Source organism: Octodon degus, unplaced genomic scaffold, assembly GCF_000260255.1.
Source record: "Octodon degus isolate 3935 unplaced genomic scaffold, OctDeg1.0 scaffold00047, whole genome shotgun sequence".
Lineage (NCBI taxonomy): Eukaryota > Metazoa > Chordata > Mammalia > Rodentia > Octodontidae > Octodon > Octodon degus.
This window is the reverse complement of record NW_004524623.1, coordinates 12805346-12817030: the sequence shown is the minus strand read 5'-3', so window position 1 is coordinate 12817030 and position 11685 is coordinate 12805346. Positions and strand designations below refer to the sequence as shown.

The window sequence follows — 11685 nt, the reverse complement described above, 5'->3', positions numbered from 1 at the left end:
GGAAGTAAAATACACATATAGTGAAAATTATAGTACTCTGAAAAAAGAGATCAAAGATTTCAGAAAATGGAAAGTTATCCCTTGCTCATAGATAGAAAAACAAAAAAACCAACACAAACAAACAAACAAACAAACAAAAAAACCAAAAAACACTGCGAAAATGGCCATACTCCCAAAACTGTTTTACAGATACAATGCAACCCCAATCAAAATACTATTAGTATTTTGATACCACTGATCTAGAGAAAACATTCCTAAAATCCATCTGGAACCAGATGCCTAGAATAGCAAAAGCAACCCTGGGCAATTAAGGCAAGGCAAAAGACATCAAAATCCTTGTCTTGAAATTATGCTACAAAGCTACTGTGATAACATCAGCTTGGTACTGGCAAAATAAATCCCAAAAAAACAAAAACAAAAAAACCCAGAAAAACAAAACCAAACCAGACCTGAGGACCAATGAAACAGATTAGAAGATGTAGAAGAACCTACAAACACATTTGGACACTTTCTCTTTGACAAATGGGCCAAACATGTTCACTGGAAGAAAGATAGTTTCTTTACACATTAAAAAATTAATTAATTAATTAATTATTTGGTACAGGGTCTCACTATGCAGCTCACACTCAGTGAACCTCCTGTCTCAGCCTCTGCAGGGCTGGGATTACAGGCTTGTGTCACCACACTTGGTTTCAGTGGCCAGCATGGCATGTGGTACCAGGAATCAAACCCAGGTCCTTGTGCTTGCCAGACAGGCACTTAGATTGGTAAGTGGTCTTCCGGGCCAGTAAATGGTGCTAGAAAAATTGGCTCTCTCTATGCTGAAGACTAAAACTAGCCAATGTCTTTCCTCATGCACTAAAGTAAAAATGGCTCAAAGATCTAATATTAACAGAAACACCTAATCTACTGAAAGACGAAGTAGGTTGAAATCTTGAAGATATAGGGTAGTGAGTTCATGAACCAAAACAAATTGCATGGGAAATACTTCAAAGAATCAACAACTGGGATCTTACTGAAAAGTTTTTGTACATCAAAAGAAATCATCAACAGAGTGAAAAGAAAATCCATAAATTAAGAAAAAAATTTATCCAACTGTCTGTCAGACAAAGGATTTCTATGTAGAGCATGTAAAGAATTTTTAAAAATCAGACCCTCGAAATTCAAAGAGGTAAGCCAAAAAAGGGCATCTGAGATGAATACACACTTCTCAGGTCAAGAAATACAAATGGCAAATAAATATATAAAAAAATGTTCAGCATCACTTGTCATTCGAGAAATGAAAATTAAAATAACACTGAGTTTTCATCTCACTCCAGAAATAATGGCTATCATCAAGAAATCAACCAATAATAATGCTGGCTCAACTGTGGGGAAGAAGGAACCCTTCTGCACTGTTGGTGGGAGTGCAGACTGTAGAAATCACTGTGGTAACCTGTGTGGAGATTTCTTAAAAAACTAGCCCTGGGGGTCCCCTGTGACTCAGCTATTCTCTTTCTAGTATTTTCCCAGAACTGCAATGATCATACCATGGCAGTGTAATTAGATAACAGAGCAGAGTACAGAAGACTTAGTAGAGAATTAGACTCTTGATGAATTGTATTTATTCCTTTATTATAAAGATTTTTGCATATGTAAATGACAATTAGAAAACTATTCTCAGAAGAAGAAAACCTATGCTGAGTAGGTTAGATACTATCCGCTGAGGCGCTCTTCCCATGGGCTTGAAGTCTTTATGTTCTGTCAATAAAATGGAAGAATTGAAAGTTCAATTTAATGTCAGGTGAAAGAAATCATCGAATTAATACTAAAATATTTTGATACGTGCTGTCAAGTGCAATAGGTTTTGGTGATCCTAAAATATAGAAAACATACAAAATGAAAAGCATTCACTTGTTTTTCTGGCATTAGAACAAAGGAATCAATTTAGAAAAATTAGTTTGACTTTTTAGCTTAAATAAAGGTAAGTTTCTTCTACACAAACTCTGTATTACTTCAAAATCATTATAACATAATAAATGACACTCCATCTACAGTGTCATGTTGACAAATATTTCTAGAATACTTCTTATATGAAAGGCACAAATATCTAAAACAGACAAAATTACATAGTAGGGTTAACTGTATTTTTAGTTTTTGGTGCTTCACCATATCTGATTCAAACCCATGACAAAATGTATTTCCTTCATGTTGAGTTTTAAATATCATTTTTATCTTTGTAGTAGTCCTTGTCCCTTTTACATTTTTATCTTTGTAAAAGTCCTTCGCATCTTTTCTATATCAAAACTGTGTTCTGACTTTACTGTTATAATAAAATTTGGTATATTTTAGGAACTCATTCTTTTAATTTGCTCTTTTTCCATTCATGTTTACATTTTAGGCTTTTTGTTTTTTTCTTGTGGTACCCAGAGTGGCACTCAGGACTTTGTGCTTGCCAGCAGGCGGTGTACTGCTGAGCTCTGTCCCAGGCCCCTTCTTTCATTAGCTACTATACGTTGGAGTCTCCTTAGGTTTTTCTAGCGTGGCAGAGAGGCAGAAGTAAAAGAAAGTGGGGAGCCTTTCTTGACTCTGAGGACATGCAGAGGATCCGAAGGAGACCGGGAGTCCTCTAACCTGAGACGATGGAAGGCTGAGATTTGAAGGACTTTTGCTGGAGGCATCATTTGAGGGGCAGTTTCAGCGATACGTAAGGAGCTGATTGGGGCTCCCTTGTGTGCACAGGAAAGGTAAAAGGAAGTGGTACCCAGGGTGGAGTGGGGACGGAGGAGGAGGTGGTCATCGGAAAGACAAGCTGTTGTTTAGGGGATTTAGCCCTGTTGAATCAGGGCTGTGATAATTTAGCAGTTTGTACTCGGGCTGGAACTTATTTTTATTTTTTTTTATTTTAGGGAAGGGTGTACAGGGTGTTCAGGGTCTCACTACTAGATTGGATTCGTAGTGATCCGCCTGTTTCCAGCTTCCTAAGAGCTGGGATTATAGGCGTGCGCCACCACGCCCAGTCTCAATTGCCATCTCAGCACATCCTGGGGGCGGGGCTGGCACGGCAGGCCCGGGGATCAAACCCCTGGCTCCCGTGCCTCTTGCAGGCGCTTTCATCTGCTGAGCCATTTGGCTGGCCTGGAACTTATCAATTTTAAGCTTCAGAAGTAATGGCTGTCAATAAATCATGAATAAATCAAATTCTTTTATAGTAAAGTGAAGAAAAATCTAAAAGCATAATCATTACAGACTGATAATTGCTATGACAAATATAAATTGAATTAATTGATAATACTCGGGAATTTTAGAATACTAGCTAAAATTTATTGAGTCCTTACCGTGTTTTGAATTTAATTAATTTGTATGACTTATCATGCTTTAAAAAAATATATTTAGAACAAGGTCTACAGGGTCTCACTATGTAGATCAGACTTGTAATGATTCTCCAGTTTTCAGCCTCCTGTGTGCTGGGATTACAGGCTCGCACCTCTATGCCCAGTCTCAGTCGCTGTCTCAGCTGCGCCCCGGGGGTGGGGCGGGCACGGTATTTAGGGAATGGAACCTCAGCCATTGAGCTCTGCCTAAGCAGGCACATACTTATAATCCTTATAATCGCCACCTGAATTGTCGCTGAGTAAAATCTAATGGAAGCTCATTAGCAATTTCAAGATTCAGATTTTCAAACTATACAGTGAGTTGAATCTTCTTTCAGTCATTGCTGTGCATGTGCAGAATATTTAAGCCCTTCCGTGCTCCTACCTGCATCTTTATTTTCACGTATAGTGCACGAGCTAAATTAGGCAATAAGTTTTACTCCAAAAAAGCAACCTGGAGCTGATAATTGTCATCTACAAATGAATCAATCTAAGTGAATCTCATAATTTCCTTTTTTCCCCTTAATATAGTTATGATAAAATATTTTAGGTGTTTCACAAAGAATTTCCAGTACATACTGGATTATTGGTTCATCATTTAATTCCTGGTACCTTGTGAAATTGTCTACTGTGACTGCACTGCTTTAACACTCCTTTGATACAGTTTAAATTAGCACACTTAAAGAAAAAAAGGCTCATTTTAATAAATGCAACGAAACTGTTCTACTTAAAGATTCATTCCATTTAAAAACTGTTAGCAAAATTTGAAGAAAAGACTACTTGTAGAGCCTGGCACTGGGGACAGATTAAAAACAATCCTAAATTAATATGTATAATGTCAAAATATTGTCTTCAAAGTCAGTAATAAGAGAAGATATTCACTATTACAGTTTATGTTCAGCTTTGCCCTGGAGAACCAGCTGCATGTTAGTAAAATAAACAGTGGATATAAAGATTAGCAAAAAGAAAAAAAAAACACTAAACGTTAGCAGAGTGAATAAGATTTGTATTTATCCTACAGGTAATCTGATTATTGCAGAAAATTCAAGTGAATCAATAAACTATTGGAAATGTAGAAAGTTCAGTAAGATTCCTGGGTAGTAGACTCCTGCGCCAAAACACACACACACACACACACACACACACACACACACACACATATATTTGTTTAGTTTTGCTTTTTGTCTTATGGAGACAGGGTCTTGCTATGCAGTTCAGGCTGGCCTTAATCTCACTTTGTAGCCCAGGCTAATCTCAAACTCACAATGATCCTCCTTCCTCAGCTTCCTGAGGGCTGGGATTACAGATGTATGCCACCATGCTCAGTTTAACATTGGTATTTTTTAAATCAGCCAAATTTATTAAGAAATGTAATTTTAAGTATAGTCACAACAATCCCATGTCACTAGGGATTCTCATTTGATGTACAGTATCTTTGCTGAGAAAAATTTAAAACGTAACTGAAAGACATTTTAGCAATCCTAAATAAACACTTAATTGGAGGAAATAGTAAATGTAAAGTTGTCAATTCTTACCAAATTTATCTATAAATCTTCTCAATTTACCTATATATATCCAATGTAATGCTAGCCAAAATCAATTTAGTAGAATTGATAGCTTTTCCTAACTTTAATTTGCAAAGGGATAAGAATCCCTCAAAATTATGGAAAAAAGAGCAAGCTGGGAAACACTTCCCATCAGGCCTGTGGCCTAGGCAGACAGGGCTCAGGGAAACACTTCCCCTCAGGCTTGTGGCCTAGGCAGACAGGGCTCAGGGAAACACTTCCCCTCAGGCCTGTGGCCTAGGCTGACCGGGCTCAGGGACAGGTATAAGGGAGGTTGCTTCTTTTCCCCCAGGACACTCTTGATTCTGGTTCTGGGTGGAAGGCTGAAAGCCTGGGTTTTGTGCAGGTAGAGCCCTGTGTTTGGAAACAGAAGCAGCTGCAGTGCTTTTGCTAGAGTTGTAGAACTAGAGAGACCCAAGTGGAGCCTTGAGAGGTGAAGACCAAGGAGTGAAGGGGTGGGGGGGATGAACAGCTAGCTTAGTCACGACTATAACAATAACTACCAAAAGGAAATGAACGGAAGGAGATACAAAATAAACATTACAGTCAATAGTTATTTTGAATGCAGCTAGTTGTAGCTCATTTCTTTTTGTCCTTTAGCTTCAAAGAGAAAATATTGAAGATGGGAAGGATCACCTGAATTTAAATATGATAAGTTATAAATGATTCATACTGTCAGACAGAAGCAACCAAATCCTATTCATAAATTATAAATTGGAAGGTCATATTTAAAAATATGATGAATTTATGATAATGTTACTGTCCAAATAGAATGTTATGATTTTTTTCTATTTTGCTTACGGCAGAGCTTGTTTACGCATCTCTCTTCTTTTAAGCACATAGAGCAGGATGACCCCTCTGCGTAAGGCAGCTCATTTTTAATATTTCCTCTGTGAAAATAAGAAACACTTATAACCAAGTGACTATTAATTTTCTAATTTGTACGTGGGTTATGCAAATTGTTTTGTCACTCACTCATGAATGTTGAAAAGGAAAAATAGCAACAACTTTTGTCCAAACTTTACATTCATTTATTTTTGTGTGTCAAAACAAACTATTGGAACTGTTCTTTACAGGATGTTCCTAAACACATAAAACACAAATTAGGTGTGAATCCAGTGTAGCAGAATATGACAGCCACATAAGTTTTATCATAGATGCTATAATTATTTCTATTATAAATGGAGTAAGTAAAATTTAAATTGCAAATGAAATAATGTCTTGAAGTTTAATTTGAAAGTACAATACTGCAGTCATCTTATCTAGTTTCAATAATGCTATGGCCATCTATCTAGATTTGATAGCTATTATGCCTACCTTTAAATTATGTAAACCAGTGCCTTTTGACAAACCTCTTCTGTTTTTCATTTTTGTGTGTGTGTGAAAGACTTAGAAAAGTGTCACTCACCTCGAATACACAAAGACAATCATTGTCACACGAGTGGTATTTCATTGGCTAATATGACACAATTCATCCATTGGACTATTGGTAGACATTTGGGTTGGTCAAGTTTTTGGTTACTTCTAAAAAGTGGGTACGAACATTTGGATCCTTCATAAATAAGTCCTTAAAATGAACACCTCCCTCCTGCAAGTGAGAGTTCCTAGGCCTTCACTTCCTCTTTAGGAAAGGGTCAGTCTCTAGCCACCTAATAGTTGTACAGTGGTATACATTATGCTTTTAGTTGCTTTTCCAGCAGAAATCAGCAGTATAATTACTCAGTCTATCCTAGGTGTGTATTTTTAATTTTAATGACTTCCAAGTTATTAATTTAATCATTTCTGAGTCATGCTTTTGATGTAATAGTTAGAAACATGCTCAGTCCTCTAAAGGTCACAGAAATTTTCATTTAAAAGCTTTATAGCTTTAGATTTTCCATTTAGGGGTGAATCTATTTTCAATTACTTTTTGTATCTTGTATAGCTCCGAGTTACTTCTTTTCCTGTATAGATAACTATCTTGGCGTCATTTGTTGGTAATCTATTGCTTTTCTTCTGCATTGCTTTTGTGCATTTATAAAATATCAGTTGAACATAGGTGGTTAACGATGAGTAGATTCATTTCTAGACTATTCTGTGCAGTGATCTTGTGTAAATTTATGCCAACTCCATAATATTGTGATTCCTCTGTAGTTTAATCATTGAAAACAGTGATGTTAGCCCTACAAGTTTATTCTTTTTAAAAGTTTTGCAATTCTAAGTCTTTAGATTTTCCATATGAATTTGGTGATCTGCTTGTTAATTTCTACAATAAAAATCTGGGGAGGTTTTTATTGAAATTGTATTGAAATTCACAGATAAATTTAGTAAGAAACCAACACACTAACGATGCTGAGTCTTCTAATTCATGAATGGTGTATATTTCTCCAGTTATTTTTATCTTTGCTGATTTCTCTAATGTTATTTTCAGTGTAGAAGTCCATCACCTATTTTGCCAGATTGTCCCTAGATAATTTATAATTTCTGATTCTATTGTAAGTGGTATAGTTATTTTATTCAATTTCAAATTATTCTTTCTATTTTCTGGACAAGCAATGGCCTTTTCTACATTGATTTTCTATCCTGAGAAATTGCAAAATTGTTTAGTTCTAGAAGAATTTTGGTAGATTCTATTGAGTTTTCTATATTAACTTACAAGCCAGTGGTCATATAACATGACACATAGACTGCATAATCCGTTTTTGTGCAGCCTGTAAAGCAGGGATTAAAAAAGAAAAACATTTTGTGGTGAGATAGCTCAGCGGACTAAGCACTTGTTTATGTAAACACAGGGGCCAGGGCTCCATTCCTGGCACTGCATTCTGCACCAGCCCCACCCCCGGGGTGCACTGAGCCGGCAATAGAGTCCGGGCATGGTGGTGCATGCCTGTAATCTCAGCAGTAGGCAGGCCAAAAACAGAAGGATCACTATGAGTCTGAGCTGCATAGTGAGACCCTGCACAAAAAACCAAACCACACCAAATGAAACAAAAAAATTTTTGAAAACAACAAAAAAGATTAATATATAGTAGGTGTGGAATATGGCACTCAAAACCTAACACATTTATTATTTAGTATTTTACAGGAAAAACATTTTGCTATGAGTTATAAAGTTAACTGCAAGTTTTTTCATAAATATCCTTTATTAGGTCTTTAAAAATATTTATTTTTAGTTTGCTGGGAGTTTATACTAGGAATAATTTTTGTGTTTCTTTGACTATATTGAAGTGGTTTCATGATCCTTATTTTTAAGTTGATTAATATTATGAATTACCTGGATTGATTTTAGAATGTTAAATGAGCTTCAAATGCCTGGAATCAACCCCATTTGGACAAGGTATTTTATGTTTTTTTGGATTTAGTTGCTAAATTTTTATTTATTAGTTTTTATTTTTTTTATGTATTTAGTATAGGGTCTTCAGGGTCTCACTACACAGCTTGGACTTGTAGTGATCCTCCTGTTTTCAGCCTCCCAAGCACTGCGATGACAGGAGTGTGCTACCACGCCCAGTCTCAGTCGCTGTCTTATTGTGCCCCAGGGGCGGGGCCAGCACAGGTAGTTACTAGATTTTGGTCAAAGTTTGTGTTCTTATGTTTGTGAGACATATTGCTCCATAATTTACTATTTCTTTTTAATAATTTTGTCTTTTGGGAAATATTTCAACTTATCTAAGGTAGAAGTTTATTGGCATATGTTATCAATATTTTCATGTTGATATTTATAAAATGTATAGTGCTGTTATTTCTCTACTTCTTGAATTTTATCTTTTTCTTCCTAATCAATGTGGTCTCAGGATTATCAGCTATTATAAGATTATCAGCAATAATGCTTAACCAACTTTAGGCTTTATTTTCTCGATTAGTTTTCTATTTATTTCATTTATTTAATGATTTTATTTTATTTTACTTTATTTTTTATGAGCAGAATATATTTATTGAGGGAAAGAAAGCTCCTGTCTCAGAGAGGGATAGGAGGGGGGCCCAAGTGCGTAGTCTCCCCGGGAAGCTGTCTCTTGCAGGGACTTTTATAGTGTAAAACCATGTGGGGCTAAGGTGGAGAGAATGGGAACTCACTTAGGTGGATGTGGGGTGGGCAGCATAAAAATTTGTCACCTAAGCAAGTCCCAATCCAGAATTTATGAAAGAAAAGCAAACTCATACCTCCGTCCACTGATCTTGGTGGAAGTCTCCAAAATGTCTCTAAAACCGAATAATGAATTTTAGGATCAAACAGAAGTTATGAGCAGAATATATTTATTGAGGGAAAGAAAGCTCCTGTCCGAGAGATCGACATGAGGGGGGCCTGCGCGGGTAGTTCCCCGGATTTTATTTTTATAATTTCCTTTATTCTTTAATTTAATTTTTAATCTTTAACATTATGTCAGAAAGTACACTTTATATATTATTTTAACCTGCTTAAATTTATTAATGTTTTATCAATTATTACACTCTGTTTAAAAAAAAACAAAGAAAAAGTTAAGATTTCTTTTCTTTTCTTTTTTGGTGGAACTGGGGATTGAACTCAGGCCCTTGCACTTGCCAGGGAAGTGCTTATTCTACTGCGTTATCTCCTTGGCCCCAAGATTTCTTGAAAGCAACTGTTAATATTCAATTATTTGTTCAATCTTGCATAACCATATCTGCTAATTTTAGCAACAGATTTGACAATAAAAATAGATAATATAAAAACCCATTGTTAATTAGCTATTCCTGTTTTGAAAATCTGTAATGAACGTATTGTTGTAAGTTACCCTATTTCTGTCTTTTTTTTCTATTTGTTTTTGCTTCTGTTTTTACTCTTCAAAGTAAAATAAAATTGAATTTAAAAAGACTTGTTTTGTGACCTACTTTGGTAAACATCCCACGTACACTGAAGAAAATGTATTCTGTTAGTATTGGGTGATGTAGATATCAATGTGAATCGGGTCAGGCAGGTTCGGTGTGTTGTTCTAACCTAGGACCCCACTGATTTTCTGTCTACTTGCTTATTCTGTTATCAGAGAAGAGTATTAAAATCTCTGACAGTAATTGTGACATTATCTTCTACTTCTTGTCATTTCATATTATGACAGCTCGTTTGGGGCTGCATATATTTAGGATTCTGGTGTCCTCTTACTTAACCCTCTTAACATTTGAAATGACTTTTTTTTTTAACCCCTTCTACTTTTAATGTTTTGGGCGTGGTGGCGCGCACCTATAATCCCAGCACTTGAGAGGCTGAAAACAGAAGGTTCTTTGCTCAAATTATACATCATATAGTGTTAACATCAACATTGCAGGATTCTTCTAACCAATGCTAGCATGGGAAAGCTTTTTCATTCTTCTACTTTTTTTTTTTTTTACAGTAACAATTCTTTTTTGTAATTTTTTAATTTTTCTTTTTGGTGGTACCAGGAATCAAACTCAGGGCGTTGCACTTGCCAGGCAAGCACTTATTCCACTGAGCTATCTCTCCAGCCCTCTTCTTCTTTTTATTTTTTAAAAAGAATAAAAAATAAAAACTGGGATGAGAGAAAGGAGCAAAGAAAGAAGGGAAAATATATGTATATATACAGGATAGCTGGAGAATAATTGTACTGCCAATTTCTACTGGTCTATTGAAAGGAATAGTTAATGTTTAAAATGTTTTCCTTTTAAATTTTTTTGACCAATTTTTCATGCTTATATCTGGTAATCAGAACAGCTAATTTGAAAACAACAATATAACAACCATTATAGAATTCCTATCATCTTGTTTAAGGAAATTCTGTATCATTTCTTTTCTTTTCTTTTCTTTTTTTTTTCTTTTTTTGCTCCGAATGCCTTCAGGGCAGGTTTGGCTGGCCTGAGTCGTGGGGACTGAACTGCAGCAACCTGAGCCTGACTGCTTTGGTGAAGCAGCCACTTAAAGAACTGAGCTAAGGGGCAGGCTCCCCTTGTATCATTTGTAATGCGTTTTTCCTTCTACTTTTGATCTGTTTGTGTCTTTATATTCAAAGGCTGTCCTTGTAAGCAGCAATAAAACTAATTACCAATTTCTTAGCCAACATTCAATCTTGGTCTTTTTTTTTTTTTTTTTGTATTTAGTGCAGGGTCTCACTATGTAGATCAGACTCACAGCGATTCTTCTGTTTCCAGCCTCCCAAGTGCTGGGATTATAGGTGTGCACCACCGTGCCCAGTCTCAATTGCTGTCTTAGCGCACCCCAGGGATGGGGCGGGCACTGCACGCCAGTGATAGAACCCGGCTGCTGCGCTCTGCCTAAGCAGGTGCTTTAGTCTGCTAAGCTATCTGGCCAGCCCAATCTTTGTCTTTTATTTATTTTTATTTTTTTACTTTTTGGTGGTACCAGGGATTGAACTCAGGAGCTTGCACTTGCCAGGCAAGCGCTTATTCCACTGAGCTATCTCCCCAGCCCCCATCTTTGTCTTTCAATTTGGACATTTATACCATTTATACTTGTGGTATTTATTGATATAATTATGTTTGATATTATCATCTTTGTCTCCTCTGGTTTTTTCCCCCTTTATGTTTTTCTTCCTTTCCTTGGATTAATCAAATATTTAAAAACCTTCAATTTAATTGCTTCGTAAATTTATTTGCTATTTCTCTTTTTTATTTTATTAGTCTCTTTAAAGTTTATAATACACATCTTTTACTTATCATAGTTAAGTTATCCCAGTTCACATAGACTACAGAAGTTTAAGATAGTGCAATTCTCCTTGACCCCTCAGTCTTTATAGTTATCATAAATTTTAATTCCATATATGTAAATGAATCTAAAATAAACTAATATCTTTGATTAAATA

At 35.9% G+C, this 11685-nt stretch overlaps 1 protein-coding gene across 1 annotated transcript in view; it reads right to left on the bottom strand.

The window, feature by feature from the left end:
* Nucleotides 1-1624: 1624 nt before the first annotated feature.
* Nucleotides 1625-11685, bottom strand: part of Glipr1l1 (GLIPR1 like 1) — a 53425-nt gene continuing 43364 nt past the window's right edge. Inside the window, exons 4-5 of the mRNA XM_023716314.1 lie at nt 5720-5808; nt 1625-1740 (exon numbers count right to left, since the gene is read on the bottom strand). Of these exons, the coding sequence (XP_023572082.1) occupies nt 1646-1740; nt 5720-5808 (184 nt within the window). The 3' untranslated portion in view covers nt 1625-1645. The remainder of the gene's footprint in view (nt 1741-5719; nt 5809-11685) is intronic.